The 21,205-nt window shown below is 48.8% G+C and overlaps 2 protein-coding genes across 4 annotated transcripts in view; one reads left to right on the top strand and one right to left on the bottom strand.

The window, feature by feature from the left end:
- The first annotated feature begins 451 nt into the window (after nucleotides 1-451).
- Nucleotides 452-21,205, top strand: part of LOC141996309 (uncharacterized) — a 28,789-nt gene continuing 8,035 nt past the window's right edge. Inside the window, exons 1-2 of the mRNA XM_074968288.1 lie at nucleotides 452-568; nucleotides 1,540-2,879. Of these exons, the coding sequence (XP_074824389.1) occupies nucleotides 1,684-2,879 (1,196 nt within the window). The 5' untranslated portion in view covers nucleotides 452-568; nucleotides 1,540-1,683. The remainder of the gene's footprint in view (nucleotides 569-1,539; nucleotides 2,880-21,205) is intronic.
- Nucleotides 4,656-12,532, bottom strand: LOC141996253 (uncharacterized). Of its 3 annotated transcripts, XM_074968222.1 has the most exons (4): nucleotides 12,245-12,532; nucleotides 10,737-10,944; nucleotides 10,058-10,162; nucleotides 4,656-9,678 (listed from the first exon to the last, which is right to left on the bottom strand). In XM_074968222.1, exon 4 carries the CDS (start codon nucleotides 9,436-9,438, stop codon nucleotides 8,284-8,286), a length of 1,155 nt encoding a protein of 384 aa, XP_074824323.1. In that variant the 5' UTR covers nucleotides 9,439-9,678; nucleotides 10,058-10,162; nucleotides 10,737-10,944; nucleotides 12,245-12,532; the 3' UTR covers nucleotides 4,656-8,283. The 3 variants fall into 3 exon arrangements, with proteins under 3 accessions (XP_074824323.1, XP_074824324.1, XP_074824325.1); XM_074968223.1 differs by lacking the exon at nucleotides 10,737-10,944; XM_074968224.1 differs by lacking the exons at nucleotides 10,058-10,162; nucleotides 10,737-10,944.

The raw sequence follows: 21,205 nt of genomic DNA on the forward strand, positions 1-21,205 counted from the left end.
GGGGCGGGGGCCGGGCGGGTTACGGGGCGGCGAGGCGGGGTGAGGGGCCGGGCGGGTTACGGGGCGACGTGGGAGGCTTTGCGGGGCCGGAACAAGTCTGTAGCGAGGGGGTTTCCTAGGTGATGGGGGCAGCGTTGCGCGCAGGCGCAGAGCTTCTGGCCTCGCGGATTCTTAAGTACGCAGCGCGCACTCTGTCTTGGCCCCTACGAGCTACCGTGGAAAGCACGGTGCCCAATAGCGGCGTGCGCCTGGAACCCCGCCCTGCCGTGCGCTGTGCCGTGCAGCAGTCCCATAGGTGGACGTGCCCAGCCGGCTTCGGAGGGGGCGGGGCACAGCCTGAAGCTTCGCCCCCTCCCGCCCCCCGTGTGTCGCAAATTCCAGTCCGGGCAGGCAACGGTGGGCACGGGACTTCCGCGGCGGGGGGTGGTTGGGGCCTTCACCTCCCACCCCTGCCGTGTGCGTCCGGAGCGCATGCGCAGTGTGGGGCGGCGGCGCCGGTGCTGTGTTTCCGGGTCGCAGGGATCGTTTCCGGGGCGTGGAAGCCAGTCTGGGAAGCTGCCGGTGCCGGGTAATAGCGGTTCTGGGGCGCGGCGGGGGCGGGGCGGCCCTTTCCTGCCGCCGGGCCGGGGGGCGAGGAGCCCGCGGCTGCGTGGCCGGGCAGCCCGGCGCTGTCAGCCCCCGGGGCTCCTGCTCCGCCCTCGGGGCCCGCGCCCGTGTCCTGCGGTGGGTGGCGGCCAGGCCCGGCGCGGCCCGGCCCGGCCCGGCAGGCTGCTCCTCACTGAGCGGCCGGCGGGCCGGCGCTGCTCCGTGTCACCAGTCAGGCTAAGGGTTTGTCGCGGTTGTTTTCAGTGAAAGTCAGGGACGGGTCAGGGCAATAAACACACAGTCAGGGACGCCCCAGCCCCGTCCCTGCCTCTCACTGAAAACAACCGCCACACAAGGGGGCTGCGCCCGAGCCCTGGGGAGGGAGCGGCGTCCGGCACCCACCGCCACTCCGGCTGGGAGCTCCAGGGTGTCCCGCTTTGGCGCCCGCGGCGGCGGCGGGCGGGAGGGGCCTGGCTGGCTGCCAGCCCCAGCCCCGCTGCCCTGAGGCTGAAGCGGGGAATGTCATCGATTCTGCGACCTCCTCTTAGTCTTAATCATCAACTCTGCGCGTCTGACCAGGCAGCCTCTGTTCCTGCCCGTGGTCACTGGGCAGCTACTGAAACGTGTAACAACAAGGGGGTGAGGAAAGCGCCAAAGTGCCTGTGTCACTGTTCAGGATGAGGCTTAGGCTACTTGAATCGCGTAGGTATTTTTGAAAATTTTACACAGACCCATTCTTGATTTGGTAGCCGCAGAGACACCTTAATTTAAAACAAGGACAAAACCCAAACACACAAGACTGAGACACCATGGCGCAGTAGGTCACAAGCAGAAAGCAGAGAAACACCGTGAGACAATGACAGCGCTTAGCATTGGCTCACTTTACATCAAATTGTTTTGTGGAATTGCATTGTGAGGGTGAATGTCATTCTGTCGTCTTTTTTCCCCTTTCAGGTATTAACTATTCATCTGTGTACCTGATGCTGAAATTTGTTCCTCTTTAAATTGAGGAGACCATTGTTATGATTCTCCGTGACTAAGTACCATTCCCCCCATCGTTACGTTACATTACATTACGTTATATGCCAAGCTGATACAATGATGAATTCTCAAAGTTTCTCATTACCAACAATGGTACCCAGTAGTTCTGTTATTAATAGCTCCATGACTAGTAACTTATCAACAAACAATCCACCCAGCAAATCAGTTCTCATTAGCAAACCGTTTAAATGCTCTGAATGTGGCAGGTCTTTTGCCCAGCTGACAGAGCTGGAGCTTCATGAGATGTCTCACGCTGCGGAGCGACCGTATCGCTGCGAGCTCTGTGGAAAGACCTTTGCGCAGACATCAGCTCTGGTGAAGCACCAGCGCGTTCACACAGGAGAGAAGCCTTACAAGTGTCCCATGTGTGGGAAGACCTTTGCTCTGTCCTCTGGCCTGGTACTGCACAAACGCATTCACACTGGCGAGCGACCCCACACTTGCCCGCTCTGCGGCAAGAAATTCATCTCCTCCTCCCACTTGGCCCTGCATCTGCGCTCGCACACAGGCGAGAGGAAGTACAAGTGCAATGTGTGTGGGAAGCTCTTCCTACAGTCCTCGCACCTTGTGAGGCACAAAGCAATCCATACGGGGGAAAAGCCCTACAAATGTGAGGACTGTGGGAAGAACTTTGGGCGTGCCTCACACCTGAAGACTCACCGACGTGTCCACACAGGGGAGAGGCCTTTCAAATGCACCCAGTGCGAGAAGGCCTTCACACAGAAGGCAGGGCTAATCCTGCACATCCGCCTTCACACTGGTGAGAGGCCCTACAAATGTGAGAAGTGTGGGAAAAACTTCCGTTCCTCCGCTCACCTCATGTCGCATCAGCTCCTTGAGTCTGGGGAGAGGAATTTCAAATGTACCACATGCAGTAAGGCCTTTAAGCAGGCGTCATCTCTCAAACAGCACCTAAAAACACATGAAGCCCGTGAGCCTCACCGCTGTTCTGTTTGTAGCCGAACTTTTTCTAGGTCTTCTTATCTCCAGCTTCATATGAGAACGCACAGTGGGGAGAGGCCCTATCATTGCATGGTTTGCAACCGGACTTATGCCAAAATGTCTACATTTGAGAAACATTGTAAAAAGCATCAGCAGGATGAAGAGGGGTGCGACGTCAGGCCCAGAGCAATGACTACAAGGGCAAAAGCACTAGCTGAAAAGAAAAGGCAGGAACAGAAACAGCTGCACCAAGATGACCGCCCAGAACAACATCATCAGCATGACAGAGAGCAGCAACAAGATGGAGAGCAGTAAATAATCACTAAAACCAAAATTGGGTGTGGTTCCCTGTGTCCCCACCCCAAATGGGGGAGGGAGTGGCTGAGTTAATTTCTATCAAATAAAAACCCCGTGTCACACCAGTGTTGTTCAAGAAAACATTCTGAAGTGGAATTCTGCATCCTAAAGGTGCAAGGCAAACACTTTTCTTTGTCACACCAGACATCTCTCCAAGAAGTCTCCCAATGCTCCATACAATCAGTGTTGTGTTCAAAATGTTACACGGTTACAATAGAGTTTCACAGAGTTCATCCTTCGCTATTTTGTTTTAAATAGGTAGGATGCCTCTTCTAAGCTAGAGTCGTAAGGATTACCATTCAGCCAAAATGTTCAATTTTATAGGGATTGTTTAAAAAAAAAGGGGGGGGGGGTGAGTCTTTGGCTGCAAGATGTAAATTGAGATCCCTTGGGTGAAGATTAAAGAAAGTGACATTCCTGCCCAAATTGGAGTCCAACTTTTTGCTTACGCTGGTACCAGAAATTGGGTAGGGAAAGATTAATGGAATTTTAACCTGTGAAGTGCAATTTTTTTCTAAAGCACTGTAAATATCTAGAAAATAGTGTCTGAGCCTTTTTTTCTTACTTTCCCAAGGGAAAGGAAAGTTCTGTTCAGCATCCGAGCACGGCTTGGTGCCCTGAGTGAGATAGGTTTGAAGAGTGGCAGGTCTTACTGTGTGATGTTGGAGATCAGCCTTTTTTCATTTCAGAAAATAAATAAGGCAAGTGGGGTGAATCTGTAATTCAGTTTACTTTGAACAATTTTGAACTTCCAGAACATCATTTTGTATCAAAGCTGAAAGAGTAAAAATTTTTTTTTTAATTTAAGCTTTTCAGAACAGAAAATTTGTTGGTGGAGAGAGATTCTAATCTCTGACGTTGTTTGGCCAAATCAAGTATACTATTAACGTATTGCTGTCTTTGGTTACTGAACCTATTACATTGGGAAAACTTGGAAATAACTTGATTTGACTGCGGTCATTATGGGATTTCATGTTAAATATGGCCGAGAGATCATCTTTAACAGAACTGAGATGACACTCTACAGATTCTGAGGAGCGCTAAACATATTTTTAAAGTAAACAAAAACAGCAGGGGAAAATGTGGTGCCTTTATGACAGCATAGCTCTTCTTAAATCAGGGCTTCGTCCTAAGTTCCTGTAAGCTTTAAATCATTTTAGCAACACTCTTATAGAACCTACTTTAAATGTTTACTTATCACTTATTATTACACAAAAAGTCACTTATGCCAGGAAAAAAAGGAAGAAATAGTTTCCATACTTTGAGCATGTTTAAATGCATGTTCCTATTTTCTATATTGAGTGCATTGACTTTCTCAGACTAACTATATTTTCATGCCGTTGTGTGGAAACACACATTTTGCACTTTAAGGATATATTTAGAAAGGCATGTGTCTTTGGTTCTCTGTTGCATACTCACAACTCCATGTTTTTAGGCCAAAAATGTACTGTTGCAGTTGGAATGAAAACTTATGCATTGTAAATATATCAAAGAATTGAGTCAGATGAATTACGCTGTGGGGGAATTGAATTCAATTTAACAGCACGTTCACAGTTAACAAAACTGATGAAAGAATCCTTTGACTTGTCTTCAGAATTTACTGTACAGTGGATGACCTGAGGTACAAAAAGTCTTTCGCAGACCTGATATTTTTATATAGCTGAGTTGTACACTTGCAGTATTCAAACAGACAAATAGAAGTTCTGATATAAGTCAGAGTTTATTGTCATCGTAACTTATAATGCAAACTTTTGCTACAGACTTTAGATTCATTCTATTGTGAACTGTAATGTTCTTTGAGAGGGACCAGACTCACTGGGATATATCTGCAGTCGTGTGATGGAGCAGTGCCATACAAGTAGAGTTTATCTTTTTGTACTTCAATATGCCTATTAAAATAACCACTATATATGGCTCTCTATTTGTCCATCCTGACATTTCTGATTTTACCCTAAACTATTTGCTGCCCAAAGTAAAATGGAAATCACTAGTAGTTTAGCTTCCTTTAAAACTTTTAAATTGTTTTAGCTAGCTATATAATATTTCTCTGCTAGTTGTGATATTCCCCTTACAAAATGTAGAAGTCATTGGCACGCTGTGTTCTTTCTTGCAACGTAGTGTACTTCCATTCAGAATTCAAAGATGATGACAAAAGAAACTTCTTAAGGGCTATCTTCTTCCCACCATGTTGCTCCTTTGTGCTTATTTATTTCCATTTTACATCTCCACCCCTCCCCCCCTTTTCTTTTTTAATCTTCCCCTTTTGCTTTTTCAGTTTCCTGCTCTGTCAGCTGTCTTCTCCCAGTGACCGGAAGCCCAGGATGCAGGATCGACCCAGAAATTGTAAATTAAAAAAACAAGTTCAAGGAGTATTTCAGAGTGGAAAAATGAAAGTATGCTCTATTATGCCCTGAATGTTACACTAATGTAAGTAAGGCTGGGCAAATCATGTAGATTGAAATATAACTCTTAGGAGAGAGCAAGTTCAAAAATGTGATTAACGGAAATAATGCCAATCCCTGTATTTTTCAGCCTAATGCACAGAAAGGAAGCAGAAAAAATTGTTTTTGTGTCACCTCCCTCTCAAAAATGAAAGTAACTTTCCATACTGAAGTAACTTATAGTACCTGATTCTAATTACTCATGAATTTCAAGATCCATCCAATGGTGCAATGATTTGGGGGTTTTTTTTAGGAGGGTAATGTTTTCCCTGTTGGAGCTGGGAAAGCTTTTTTGATGAAGTGCCACCTTCCCCATGGAACAGATTCACCTGCTTTCTGTAATCATTTGTGTGTTTAGAAGAGATTGGGTCAGCCCTGACACATGGCCCTTATCCTAGCCCCTTATCTTAGCCATTTGCTGAGAAAATAGTAATGGGGTTATTTACAGTAGAGTAGTTTCCCACCAAAGTAGGATTCAGATGTCCAAAGTGTCACATGCTTGGTCAGTCTCATTCATCACAATGCTCCTCTAATTCACTCATCAGGCACTAAAAAAATTGTGGTTTGTGTTTCATTGTAAAGGAACTTGGCTAAATAATATTAATAAAAGACCTTGTTTCCCTTAAAACAGTGGTTCCCAAACTAGGGTTCGCAGAACATTACAGGGGGTTCGCCAGAAAAATTTCACTAATGGCGGCCAGAGGACCTTGGGCATTAGAGGCAGAAGGTGGGACCCAGTTGCAGGGCTGGCAGCCCGAGCCCCAGGGAGAGCAGGGCCAGGCAGTTGGGGCTGGCAGCCCGAGCCCTGACCCAGTCAGCAGGGGAGCCAGCCACCCGAACCCCAGTGCTCCACGCAGGGCTGGCAGCCCAAGCCCCAGGGAGAGCGGGGCTGAGCAGTTGGGGCTGGCACCCCAAGCCCCGGCGGTCAGCAGGACCTGCAGCCCGAGCTCAGTGGAGCTCAGTTGACCGGGGCGGTCAACAGGGTCCAGCAGCAGAAGCCCCATGGAGTGCAGAGGAAATTTTAACTTAAATCCCTGGAAATATTCATTTTTAGGAGGGGGTTCACAAGATTTCACAATTTAGTGAAAGGGGTTCGCAGGCTGTTAAAGTTTGGGAACCACTGCCTTAAAACATTCTAGTAACATGCCTGAGATTGGAATGGTTTACAAACTGAAAGCCCAGTGACATACATCTCTAGCAGTCTCAGTGGCTCTTTACAGTGGGGGACACTGTGCTGCTGGAATGAACACTTAAATTGGAGCAAACAGCAAATACCAGCCTAGGAGAATGAGGGACCAACAGATGTATGGATTTAATCCCTTCCAGATTCATTTTGTTGCTGTCAACATACAAATTCATAGCTTTCCTTTGGCTCTCTCCTGAGTGCACATACCATTAACGGTGAACAAAACAATGCATTTTTGTAAGTATGCTATCAGGATACCGATACAAGACCAAAAGAAAAGGAGGACTTGTGGTCCCTTAGAGACTAACAAATTTATTTGAGCATAAGCTTTCGTGAGCTACAGCTCACTTCATCGGATATTAATGTGCATAAATAAGAAACCCTCTACGGGTGCTGATAATTTCATGTCTAGGCTGCTTTAGTAAAAGGGGAGGGTTCTTAGTCCTAAAAATACTTGGTCTGTCTTTGAGGAGTCGGGGGAAGAGCTAAGATGTACAGCGACAATTCAGATAGTAAAATCACAGTGCAGAAAGTAGTGGAAACGTTTGAAAAGACAGAACTAACTGGAGAGAATTACAAAACAGTATCAGTGAACCAAACTGCTCCTATGTTAATGTTTCTTTTTCAATCTCTGCAATTTGTATGGAAAGTCCTTTTTATACCACTCACAATCCACATATTTTTGCTGTAATTTTGTCCAAGTATTTCTCCTTTCCAGTTAACGTATGATTTTGTTGATAGATAATGCTCCTCTCGGCAAGGTAAGGACTGTAATGTCTGTGGCTTTAGTCCTCAGATACCTTCCTTTCTGCAACAAGTTCTGTCTAATTTGCATATCTGGGCTTAAAATTGGGAAGCCTTAAATTCTTACTCCTCTTAGAGAGGTAGAGAAACTTATTTGCATTCTGTTCTGGTCTCTGATATCACTTAGCTTTACAATAAAAATACCAGCATTAAATAGGTTAGTAAAACTGTCTAAACAAGATGGCTCACCCTATTGTTCTGGAGAGAAGGATGGCAGGAATCATGTATCCAGTATCAGTAAATTACATATTTTAAGGATAGGTTGGATCATTCAATAGACTTGAGATTAAAACAAATTCACCTTCCTTTACCACTATAGTTTTTAGCAACTTTGCCTTTGTTCCCTCCTTTGAGAGAATCAGAGACATGAGAGGTAGAAAGGACTCATGAATTCATCTAATCCATCTCCCTGTCTCCCTCTAGTATATTAACCTGAAAAACACATTTCAAAAAGTCCCAAATGAGGAAGCTACCATTGCTTTCTGGGGATAATATCCAACTGCTCAATAATACATAGTCCTGTCAAGAACTTTTTTAAAAAATGCTTCCCCTTTTAATTTCATCCGGCTGCTGTTAGCTGCATCTGTTGTGCAACCCTAAATAAGTTCTCCTTGCCCTTGGTATGTATCCCTTTCAAATGCCTGTAGATTTATCAGATTTATCCCCCTCTTTTTGTCACATTGTTTCTCCTTCTACTCCATCCAAAAATATCACCAAGCAATCACTTCCCTACAGTGCACCGCTTCCTGCTTTCAGCACTTCCTCGGCACTATTCAAATGGTAGGACTTGATTTGTTTGACAGCCGTCGCTTCCTTCCCCATGTGGCTTCCCTGTTTCCTTGTAAGGTCTGAGCTCTGTTTGAAGCTTTTGCCACAAAGTGTGCCTGTGCAGGTTTTGCTTGTGTGAGGCAAGTGCTGATGAGCTGGTTACAGTGTGCCCTGGTGCTTGTGGTTCCTCTGGTGCCGGATCAGGTTGGAGTTCTGGCTGAAGGCCTTCCCGCAGGTGGGGCATTTGTAGGGCCGCTCCCCTGTGTGCACTCTCTGGTGAGTGATGAGGTGGGAGCTCTGGCTGAAGCCCTTCCCGCAGGCAGGGCAGATATAGGGCCTCTCCCCGGTGTGCACTCTCCGGTGTCTGAGTAGGGTCAGGTTCCGGTTGAAGCTCTTCCCGCACTCGGGGCACTGGAAGGGCCGCTCCCCAGTGTGGATACGCTGGTGTTTCATCCGGAGGGAGCTGTCACTGAAGCACTTTCTGCACTCGGGGCACTGGAAGGGCCGCTCCCCCGTGTGGCGTCTCTGGTGGGCAAGTAGCTTGGCAGGTTTGGCGAAGCCTTTTCCGCAGGCAGTGCACTGGCAGGGCCGCTCCGCGCGATGGTTCCCCTGGTGAGTGCTGAGGTGGGAGCTGACAGCAAAGCGTTTCCCACACTCAGTGCAGTGGAAGGGCCGCTCCCCAGTGTGGACGCGCTGATGTGTGAGCAGGTTGGAGCTCTGGCTGAAGCCCTTCCCGCAGTTGGAGCACTGGAAAGGCCTCTCACCTGTGTGCGTCCTGCGGTGCTGGGCTAGTGCCGAGCGCACCCGAAATCTCTTCCCACAGTCTGTACAGGTGTAGCACTGCTCCTGTGCGTGGGCTCTCTGGTGCCTGCCCAAGGCCAAGGAGCCGTAGAAGCCTCTCTGGCAGACCCCACAAGGGTAGGGCTTGGCGTGGGTGCACTGATGCTTGAGGAAGTGGGAGTTGAGGCCAAAGCTCTTCCCGCACTCACCGCACTCGTAGGGCTGCTCCCCGGTGTGGGTGCGGTGGTGTCTGACAAGGTTGGAGCTCTGGCTGAAGCCTCTCCCACAGGCAGGGCACTTGTAGGGCCTCTCACCCGTGTGGGTTCTGTGGTGGGTGATCAGGGCTGAGCTCCAGCTGAAGACCTTCTCACAGTCTGCACATGGATAGGATTTCTTTCCCATCGGGGCTCTTTGGCAGCCATTGAGGCCTGAGCTCCTACTGTACCTTTTCTCACAACACTTAGTGTTCATTGACTGCCTGTGGCGACAGCTCTCTGATGGACAGTGGTGCCTTTGATGTTTGTGAGGTCTCATCCACAGTGAGTGGATTTTCACCTAGACCTAGGTGTTTGTCTAACCTTGTCTATGATTCTCTCTCTTTTGGAGAGTTTACCCACTGTCTTTCTGGGCAGTTACAACTCTCATGGGCTCTTTCTTGAGCAGGATTCTGGAAAACATTCTCTTCGGATCTCCCTGAAATTGTTCCATCTGGTTCCCCTTGCTCAAGTCCTTTCTGCTGAAGGTTCTCTGCACTCTCATTCACGATCCAAACATCTGCTGGAAAAAACAAAAACTCAGACACCACTCATTCTCTGTGTGAAGGAGAAAGGAAATTGCAGAGGGTTCATCATGATTTTTGTCTGTTTTAATTCAGATTGAAATTCAGGAGCCAGTTTCTTTTAAATCCCTTCTCCAGAGGAGAGAGCATTGCAGTGCCAACATCCCATATCCTCAGCTCTACAAAGGCCGAGTGAAGGGAGGGCTTACTGGCTTCTAGAAAGACCTCTGGGAGATCTATGAGGGACGTGAGAGAACAGCTGTTTATAGTATTGAATTTGATGAAACACAAACGTGAGAGCTCACAATGGCTTGGTTGGGACTTCAGCTCTTTTTTTCACTTAGTAATGGTTTCTGACTTAATTTTCCTCCTCACCTGTACAGGTGTCACTGGTATCTTACTTTCTTCTGATTCCAGGGACCCATGGCTTTTCCCCTTGTTCTGTGCAGGAGATCCTGCCAGGTTTAGGTGTCAGAAATCCTGGTCACGGAAAGCAAAATGGGAGATCCAGGTTGGTTACAAAAAGTGTTCTGTGATTTTAAACCCAGTGTCTTTCTTTACTGGTGCTTGTATTATCAAAATGGATGGGAAAGAGTTTGCTGAGCCTCTTTGGGAAAGGCAGTGTTCTGGTGTGAGATGTGACCGAGAGAGATTCAGACTGAGTCTCCACCCGTTGCAGGACTCAGTGATTCAGCTGAGCTGCAAACATTAAGCCACTTGCCCATTACTAAACCTTCAGAGTGTCCAGAACACACTCAGAGGATGAAGTGGAGAAATACAGTGATTACATGTACATAAATGACCCTGGACAAATAAATATAATATCTCCTCCCTCAGTGCAAGCTCTGGCTCTGGGGAAATTAGCACTGCCATTGTGTTTCTGCAACTTCTTTTCCCTAGGAAGAGGTGGGACTGTGGCATTCTCTCTCTCGCACAGTTTTGTGCTGATTGCCCAGAATTCTAAGGGACTTGGGAAGATCCCTGTCCAGAAACTGACCTATGTCCTTCATAGAGAGTGCAGCCTTCTCATAAGTGAAGGAGAACAAGCCCTTACCCAGGGAGATCAGAGTCTTGTAATTCTCCTGCATGACATCCCTGTAGAAGACCCTCTGATGAGAGTCCAAAAGCACCTACTGCCCTTTGGTGCAATAGACTGTCACATCCGATGAAGTGAGCTGTAGCCCACGAAAGCTTATGCTCAAATGAATTGGTTAGTCTCTAAGGTGCCACAAGTCCTCCACTTCCTTTATGGTCACTGGTACCTGAAAAAAGAAGCATCTCCCGCTCAATACCTTTTGCCCTTGAAACAATCCCACTACTGATCCTGAGAAGCCCCAGGCCAGCACTTCCTCTCCATTCTCCCATATTTCACAGGCTTCAGAGATCTGCTGCCCTCTCCCTGTTATAGCTGTAAATGCTGCCAGTACTGGGAAGCTGCAGCTAACCACTAGAGGAACAGATCTGTCTTTGTCCTGAGCTCCCTCTGTTTCCCTTTCTCTGCCTCACTTCTTGCAGGAGTTGAAGGGCCCAGGCTTGGGCCTCAGCAGGGCTGAGAGGTTCGCGCTCTCACTTCTTGGGATTACACAGACTATTATATACATCTGGGGGTGGGAAACAATTCCCAGAAGTCCCTGTCAGTCACAGCGGTGCTAAATCCCAGGCTAGAAGCCTCAGGCATTTCAGGGCATTAGATTCTTCAGTTTTGTGGATTTCCCCACCCGAGGTGTCTGATCCTAAAAGGTCAGGTTCCAATAAGCCACGCCCAGAGCTGCTCCGGGTCCCACAGCTCCTCCAGGCATATTGTTCAGGTGCATGAGCAAGGAAAACCCATTCGGATTCAGCTTCTCTCTCCAGCACCGTCCTGCCCAGGAGCTGAGGTCAGTATCAACTCATTTTTACAGACAGAAAGCTGCAGGACAGTTGCTGGGAGCCTTGCCTCCCAGTCCCATTCCTCCATCTCCTTCTATTTCACCATCTGTTTTCTCTCTCCGTGCCAGTCTCTTCCATCTCCGTTTTCCTCCTTTCTCTTAACACCTCACCTGTCCCTGTCCTTGGGGTACTCTCCCTGTACCGCCATGACCCCTCTCCCAATTTGTTCAGCTCATAGGTTGTATCCCACCCACCAGGCCCCCTCTTTTCTGTAACCCCCCAGCCGTGGCAACCCCCTCCTAGAATGGGATGAGCTGCTGCTGAGGCTCAGTGTGAATGTGCAGGGGTGCTGGCGGCCTTCTCCCCACAGTCTGACTAACCTTCCTAATGCTTGCCCTGCCATGCTGTCAGGAGAGGCAGAGTGGGGCCAGGGTAGAAGTGGGGCTCGGCTGCTTGCTTAGTACCCCTAGAAGCGGAAAGCAGGAGTTTCAGGATGGCCTTGGTCACCACTGTCTGAATGGCATTTGAGCAGGGAGGAGTGATGGGTGGGACCAGCATGTGGCTGTCCCACCAAGTGAGTGACTTGGCAAGTCTCTCCTCCCAGACAGCTCCTGAACAGACAGCTTCAGCCCCACAGTGTATTTACATCCCCTCCCCTCTGCAGGACACACCCAGTCCCCAGAAATCCCCTACCTGAGCGTCTCCCCTGTGGCCATTTCCCATCTTCATCAGAGGAGGGCAATGGGGAGTGAAACGTGGACGCTATTTTGCAGCCTATCAGGGCAAGATGAGCACCTGGACATTCACGCCTGCCCCTTTCCGTCCCTCGTATTCCTGTGTCTTCCCTTCCCCTGGGAGAGCAGGTTATTGTCTCCGCTGTGGCTGTGCTGCAGCCTGGAAATTACACCCAGGAGCTGTCCAGTCCCTGACCCTTCTGTTCCTTATCATCCACTTCCTGCCTCCCCTCCCCTTCTCCCAGTGCAGAGCTACAGCCACCATCAGCTACTCCATCCCCTTCCTGTGTCGCCCATACCAGCTCGGGCTGCAACACTCACCGTCTTCTGGCCTGATCTAGCCCCTAGAGAAGCCCCAGGGGCTCTGCAGATATTCACCCGAGCCACAGACCCCAGGTAATTGAGAGAGGGAAAGGAAGTGACTGCACAAGCCCCCTCCTTACCAAGTCCCAGAGCTGCTGCTGTTACTGACACAGGCTCTTTCTCCCCATAGCACTTGCAGGAGCTGATCCAGCTCAGGGAAAGAGACTGCTCCCGGGAATGGGACAGTGACCAAGTGTCCCAGCCAGAGAGCCTTAAAGGGGCAGAAGAAGAAGGAAGGAGCAATGAAAGCTGTCTAGGTAACTAAATATCCATCTATCTGAGTTTTACACTGCTGCCCATCACTGTAGGTCAGAGCATCTGCTGCATGTAGTGGCTCTCAGCCTTTCCAGACGACTGTGCCCCTTTCGGGAGTCTGCTTTGTCTTGTGTACCCCCAAGTTTCACCTCATTTTAAAACTGCTTGCTTACAAAATCAGACATAACAATACAAAAGTGTCACAGCACACTGTTACTGACCAGTGGCTTCCTTTCTCATGTAATTATAAAATAAATCCATTGGAACATAAATATTTTACTTACATTTCAGTGTATAGTATACAGAACAGTATAAACAAGTCATTGTATGACCTTTTCGTTTAGTTAGTGCTTTTTCTGTAGCCTGTTGTAAAACTAGGCAAATATCTAGCTGAGTTGAGGTACCCCTGGGAGACCTCTGCATACCCCCATGGGCACACATGTTGAGACTGTGCCAAATTATTATGAATTGCTGTGACTGATATATATGAATGTGGCAAGCATAAGTTCGATGTGGCTAGAGGATTCTGGGAGCAGGACTCTTAGCATTTGATAAATGGAGTGGAATACTACTGGAAATGCTGAAACTGCACTGGAGTGGTTAACAACGGCTCAATGGGCATGTGTGTTTTAACCCCGAATTCGGGAATATTTCAGCAGCGAACCCGCTCACAAAGTAAAGAACACGTAAGATCATGCGATCAGTGAGCCTGGTGACATGGCTGACATGGGTCAGTGTGAGGTTATCCAAAAAGGGTCATTCTAAGAGCTTAAGTGAATGATTTATGAGAGAGTAAACTATGGCTGAGCTTTGGTCTGTGTGTCTGCTTTGCAATCCCTTCCAAAATTATGAAGTAAACCAGTAATATAACACCTATGAGGCACAATTCTGGAACATGTGGCTCCTTTGAGAACAAAAAGATATATAAGTGCTAAGCAAAGTAAATGAGTCAGATTAAGTCCCCAATTAATATACGAAGAGGTTCGAGACTGTGAGACAGAAGTCATCGGGGTAACCAAAACCCCGCCTTGAGGGACCTTTTCAAGACCTTAGAACCAGAAGTCGTCAGGGTAACCAAGGCCCTGCTTCGAGGGACAGACCAAGTGCCTGAGAGGGGAAAGAAGAGAAGAAAAGAAGTCTCCATCTAGAGCTGGTAGTTATACCTGCTTTGTTGGCCAATCAGGATACTGTTAGGTTTCAGTAAGGCCAATATAGTTACTGAGGGTTTATGCTTGGGGAACTGAGGCTTATGGAAAAGAATGTATACCATGTAACCTTAACTGCTTGTGTGATTCTCTCTCAAATAAATGACTGTGCATTAAGCATATTGGTTTCCGAATTCGCACTGGTATCGGTAAACACCTGCCCAGCTGTGGGTCGTTAAAAGATCCATTTCAACACCACGTACCCCTGGTTACGAACCACAGCCCTAGTGGACTTCATGGAGTTTCTGCCACTTTTCCCTGTGGTGTAGGGATCTGAAAGCTCTTAAAGGGAGAGGGTTATATTTTGCTTACGTGGCGGCTTTTGTTAAAGTTCCCAGACTCGTCTAGGTCCATTTACTGCATCATCGCTGGGGAGATTTACTTTCCTTTAAATAAGGTGAGAAAGAGAGAGGAAAAACCAGTTGCTTTCCACTGCCTAGTAACTAAGGGAATATACTGTCCTAGGGAACATGTCAGAGGGATATGCCAAAATGAGCTTCTGATTCTGCTCTTTCAGAGATTCTGGTACTGGGAGGGTTTCAAAATGCCTCAGTGGGTTTAGTCCTGCTGGAAGGAGCCAGTTAGGTCTGAGCTGTAATAAAGTTTGGAGAAGCAGGTTGCAGTGCCCCAGCACTAGTTAATATTAAACACAGGCTATAATTAAACCTCACAATGTGGTTGACGCTTGTTCCGTATACTGGACTGGACAGCTGACACTAACAGTGCCTTCCTTTGTGTCAGCGTACAGCTTGTGCAAGTCTAGCGGGGGCGGCCTGTGGCTGCATTACAGAGCTGTTACGAGAACAGTTTCATTTCTGACTGCAAAGCAACCACGTCTGCAGAGGTGTGCAAACCACTGCTCATGAGACCACCTTGTAGCTTTCCTTTGCAAAAAAGTGAAAGACAGTGACTAAAGAATGCTTCAGACAGTGATATCACACAAGCCAAGAGGAGAGCAGTTGAGAGGGGAAAGGCTTTTTAGTCAAACTGTTTAAATGCTTTCTTTTTTGTTTTTAACACACAATTTAACTCTAGTGATGAATGAACATTTTGGATAAAGGAATCTTTGTCAAAGATTAAACACCCCATCAATTAAGGAGCTCATGAGAGCCAGGGTCTGAAACATCCAGCAGGTTTCCCAGCAACACTAGGGAAGGGCCAGACCTTGGGAATGTAGAAAACCAATAAACCCCTCTTTATACATCAAAACAGACCAAAAGAGGGGACAAGCCCGGGGGTGGGAGGGGGAGATGTATTGCTGGTGGTAGAGTGGGTTTTTTGCAGGTCACTTTTAAAGTAGGATGGGTCATATGGGATTTCAAATCTGGCCCTGAAATATATAGTGGCCTCTGAGGCTGTGCAGAAGTGGTGAAGGGGCATTATAGATGTATCTAAACAACCAATGCAGGCCCATTGTTGGCCAGTGATAGATCCAACCTTGCTGTAAACCTTTAGCCGATTCCCAGCTCACACCTGTCTTGCTGGACTCACTGGAGACAGGCTTTCAGGAGTAGTGCCAACTCTTCATGCTCCATGGCCCTAATTCCGTCTGGCAGAGGAAGGCCTTGCTCTAGCAACATACCAAAGCCTGTACTTAACTTTATGCATGCAAGTTCTACTTAGTCACCCACACACTTAAGTGCTTTGCTGGACTGTGGCCTAAATCAGGATTGGGACTTGTAGAACCAGCAATAATGGCAGGAGAAGGCCCATTATTTGCATCGAGAAGGGCAGCTACTAACAGCCGCATGCGCCAAAACATCTGCTGTCCGTGGCTACCAGGGCTGGTGAAATAAAACATCGGTGTCTTTCCAAGAGCTCGTCCTGCACCGCGGAAGGCCCATTTTTACTTGTGCTTTTCCAAATAAAGACTACATTTGGCTGACATTACTCTTTATGGAGAGCAAGAAACAGCTTAGTTCACAGAACCCAGCTCAGCACATCTCATTTTGGAACTAACCAAGAACACTGCAGTGAGTGGATCTTGCCACGGCAGGCAATAAAATCAAAGCTGAAGGAATCGTGCAAGCAACTGGAGAGAGAGAGACTGATGCGCCATTAGATAAAAGGAAAGGATTAAACACTAGTAAGAATTCACAGACAAAAACTAAGCTGGAGTTAAGGCTGAGAATTCATACCACTGTGTTATTACATCGCAGTTATCAAAATAGCACTCACTAGAGAGGCAGAAAATTCAGACTTCAGATTGCAGTTAAAAGAAACAAACATTACGAAGGTTGGGAACTCACAGCTAAGGCACCCAAAGGATGCCAACTTCCCAACATCCCTGTCTTTGCTCCCTTCATACCTGTTTTTTCTCAGATGAGTAATTTTTGGTTCAGCGCTGTCATAAACCTTCCTCTCTCCCCCATCTCTGGGAGTGGATGTTGTGAGTCTGGAGAAGTCCCTGGACTTCACCAGTTTTATCATGCAATGGTAAAAATATGACCCACAGAGCTTTGGTTCCAGAACGGCTTCTCATAGTAGGTTCTTCTGAGACTTTGTCCTCAGATGAACCTCAGTGAGTGTTATGATTTTATGGCCCGGGTTACGTGTGCCCCTCCTCCCTTGTTGCCACGTGGGGCCCTGAATGGCTATTAAGATCCAAGGGACTTTTCACAGGAGCACAACACTTTGCTCTTCTCTAGCATCTCCCATGCAGGGATCTCAATGCACGCTGTAGCTATTCGTGACAATGTCTAAACAGAGCTAAGGTTGTAGCTAGGGTCCTTCAGCAAAAGAATTTCACTGGGGTTTGGAGTAGAAAGCAAACTCGGGAGAGGAGCCATTAATCCTAATATCAAGACCATCCAGTTACATGAGTCAAGAGATTTATTAAAGGATATTGGAGGTTTATTAAATGGGGTTGAAACCCTCAGTCTTTACGGCAAATGCCAACCACTCACTGGGTTTCAGAAGAAAGTTCCCATGCAGGCAGATTATCACATCATTGTCCACTACGGAGATTCTTGCAGCTTCTGCTGGAGCATCTGCACCAGCCACCGTCAGAACCAAGATGCTGGGGTAGATGGGGTACAGGTCTGAGCCAGTCTGGCAGGCCCTACGTTCCTATAAGGGTGCACAAACAGCAAGGTTCTCAGTGGGATCCAGCAGCAGTTGACACTCCACATGTGCTATATCAGACTTTGAACCTGTCACCTGTTCAGGCATGAGTATCACTGGTACTGCACTTCAGAGCAGGGGCGTTTCTAATCCTTCTTTTTCTCCTGAGCTGCTGTATGTTTTATCCAGGAGCAATGGAAGGAAATATTTTTGTGATGGCCTTTCTTTCACTGAAAGCAGCAGCTGTTAGAAAGTTGCTTAGAGGCAAGGATGGTTATAAAGAGCCCTGGCAGAGAAGGATGAGTGAGCAAAGAGCAGGTGAAGTGGTCCATGGAGCAAAATCACAGCAGTTTGTCAGGTGGCTGCAGAACTAAAAGATCTGATCGCCCTGGTATTGTGTGATGTGTGTGTTATAAACATGGAGAGAGATTAGACAAAATTACCCATGCTGCTCACAGTCATCAGGTTGGTCAAAGCCGGAGACATGCCTGTCCTTATACTTGCCAACTATCTCAAATTGCTTGGGTTTGTAAACCCAGCCCTGGGTTGGCGCAGTCCTGATCAAAGTCCCAAGGAGCAGGCTGGGCTCTTTAAAACAAAAACTGTTCGCCACCTAACACCTCCGTGGTCTCTGTGCTGAGCAGTGCAGGAGAGGCCTGAGGCAGCTGCTGCTCTCCTCCTGCCTTTCTCAGCTGCACTGCCCCTGCTGAAGGGCAGAATATAGATAGGCAATGAGAAATATGAAGAGGCTGGAAAAACTCTTATAAAGAGAGATTGAAACGATTGGGTTTGTTACCTTAGAAATTAGAGGTGGAACTCTCTGCCACAGGAAGTCATCAAGGCAAAGTACTTAGCAAGATTCAGAAAGAGAGTGGACATTTATACAGATAACAGGAATATCCAGAGTTGTAATGAAAGTTAACAAACATTTGCGAAGGGAGAAGCCTTTTGCTTCAGGGCTTAAAACAATCTCTAAGTATTAGAGACCAGGATGAGACCTATGTGGGGGTTAGGTCACCCCACATCTGTGACTGTAGGGTCTTACACCTTCCTCTTAAGCATCCGGCACTAGCCACTGTCAGAGGCAGGACACTGGACAAAATGGACCTTGGGTCTGAACCAGTATGACATTTCCGATAATTGTGTAAGGGAAGGAACTACATACTTCTTGCAAAGCCTTGTGGGAAATCTGTCATGGGCATGAGACAACTGCTGGTTATAATATAGAGATAGATGAGGTTTGTGAGAATTCTAGAGATGGGTTTGGACTTGGTCTAACTTCCTCCTCACCTGTACTGGCACTTCTCAGGATCTTACTGTCCTCTGGATCCTCGAGATCTGGGACACAGAGTTCTTCCCCTTGTTCCATTTGGGAGGTCACATCGGCTTTAGGAATCAGAAATCCCATGCATGTTAATTAAAACAGATGAGATCAGATATTGTAATACAGATGTTCTATGAGCATACAGCCAGCTGCTGTCTTTACTGGGGGTTGTTTTATCAGAAACGATGGGAAAGAGTTCATGGAAACTCTTTGAGAAAGTCTGACAGCTGGTGGGAGATGTGGTCCCGAGAAAGATTCAGGGCCCTCCACACACACTGGGGCCTGGATCCCAGTCACAGTGCAAACATTCAATCACTTGCTCATTGCTAAACCTGCAGAGATACCTGAGTAGCTCAGAGCATGAAGCCAGAAATGAGGGGATTCTATCTGTGTATGAATGAACATGGACAAAGTAAATTTCCCTATTAGCAGCTCCGGGGATGGGGAGATCAGAGAACCCCATGGAGATCCTGAACCTCTCTGTGATTGGGTGTGGAGGTGACTATCCCTCTCGGGTGGGTTCTGGGGATGATAGGCCTTAATGCACCAGAAATACTATAGAGCAGGAAAAACCCTGGGCTAACGCCAGACTGGGCACTTCAAGGACCTCACAGCTTTTAACGAATGAGGGAAAACAAGCCCTCATCCTGTGAGCTCAGCATCTCCTCATTCTCCTGTGACAGGGCCCTTGGTTGGATACACAGCCTCCTTTTCGAAGGTCACTGGCACCTAACCCAAGAATCTGCTGCTCAGTTCCCCTGCTGCAGTGACCATCACAACGACCCCAGACTGTCACATTTGTGCTGTGTGCGCGTTACGCCCTTTGGTGACGGTGACAGTTCCGTAGCCCCGCTTCAGACCCAGCTTCCAGGATGCTCCTAATTCTAGACCACCCCCCACCCCTCCCTCAGCCCTGCTGCTCTCCCCTAGACATTGGTGCAAATTACTGTCAGCACCAGAAGCACCAGCAGCAATGTTGACTCTGGAAACTGGGACCATAGCAAATGCTCTCTGTGCTGACAGAACCAGTCCCCGGGAGCTCCTTGCTCGCCCATCCCTTTGCTGCTCCCCCTGCCAGGCTCCACAGGGCCCACGTTTTAGATTTGGCAGGCCTGGACGATTCAGAGAGACTCTTCTGGGGATCTTCAGGTGTCATCCATCTTCCTGGGGCCGAAACAATTCCCAAAGCTCCCTCGTGTCCCGGAGACCGAATGTCTGGGTCCCATTGGGGAGTGCCTGCCCCCTCCCATCTCGCCTTGTCCTCAAAAGTCAGGCCAACTCTTCCCAGCGCGTGCTGCGTCCCATCGCCCCTTTCACCTCCCCGGTGTATTTACAGCTCCTCCAAGACAAATCCACCACCCGCTCCCTCCAGTCTCCTATCCGAGCTGGCTCCATGACGGGGCGCCCCAGAGCCAAACCTGGCCGCCTCTCTGGCAAAAAGGGCAAGCGAGGCGCTTTCAGCAGGGCCTGAGGCCACTTCACACCCTGAGCCCGGGTCGCTGGGGGACTCTCCCTGGCCTCACGGCCCTGCAGCCCCGGCCCAAGTCAGCTGACGCCCTCCGCCGAGGGGAGGCTCTGAACCGGGCTGGGAAAGAGCCGCCGGGGCGGGACAGGGCCCCGGGGCCCAGCATGGCGGGGAGGCAGAGGCAGGCCCTGGCGTTGCCTCTCTCGGTCCCTCTCCCTGTGACAGACGCATGGGACGCTGCCGGGGCGGCCTGGCCTCTGCCCCCTTCGGCCTCTGCCCGCCTCGCCCTGTCTGCCGCCGCGCCCCGGGGGCCCTCCCAGCCCTGCCCCCGGGACCGGGCCGCCCCTTCCTGTGTCCCTCGCCACAACCCCCGCCCGGGAGCGGGATCCGCGGGCCCCGAAGGCCGGGGGCAGCGGGCCGAGGTAGGGGACGTGTCCGGCGGCGGCTGGGGCGGGGGTTGCCCCGGGCGGCGGGGGCGAAGGGGCCAGGCTGGGGGCGGGAACCCGCCGCCGCCGCTGCAGCTGGAAGCCAACCCCACGGGGGACGGGACGGGTGTGAAATGCGGGGAGGGGCCGCCCCGGCAGCGGGGCCCCAGGCTCCAGCCAGCCCCGTCCCACAGGAAACACGGACTTTCTGAACCAAACCCTTAAACTCTTCCAAAGTGTCCCCCCCCCCCCACCCCCGGCGGCACTGACCGCAGTGTTGACACCACCAAGCGTTCAAAAATTACGAGGACACCCCCCCCCCCAAAAAAAAATCACGAGAGTGGCTTAAAAATCATGATCTTTAAAAATAATGCCGGGTCCTGTTCTTCGCCTTCTGGCCTTGGTGCGTTCCAAGGTCATAATTTTATGCTTTTTCTGCAACCAGGAGAGCGAGAGGCTTCGGGGGGGGGAAGCTGTGATTCTGAGGTAATAATCTGATTCCGGCAGAGCACTTGGGACTGTAAAAAGCACCAGCTATTGTAAAAAGAACAGGAGGACTTGTGGCACCTTAGAGACTAACCAATTTATTTGAGCATACGCTTTCGTGAGCTACAGCTCACTTCATCGGATGCGTTCAGTGGAAAATACAGTGGGGAGATTTATATACACACAGGTTTCAGAGTAACAGCCGTGTTAGTCTGTATTCGCAAAAAGAAAAGGAGTACTTGTGGCACCTTAGAGACTAACCAATTTATTTGAGCATGAGCTTTCGTGAGCTACAGCTCACTTCATCGGATGCATCACTTCATCCATTCATCAT

The sequence above is a fragment of the Natator depressus genome, chromosome 11, assembly GCF_965152275.1.
Source record: "Natator depressus isolate rNatDep1 chromosome 11, rNatDep2.hap1, whole genome shotgun sequence".
NCBI classification, from domain to species: Eukaryota; Metazoa; Chordata; order Testudines; family Cheloniidae; genus Natator; species Natator depressus.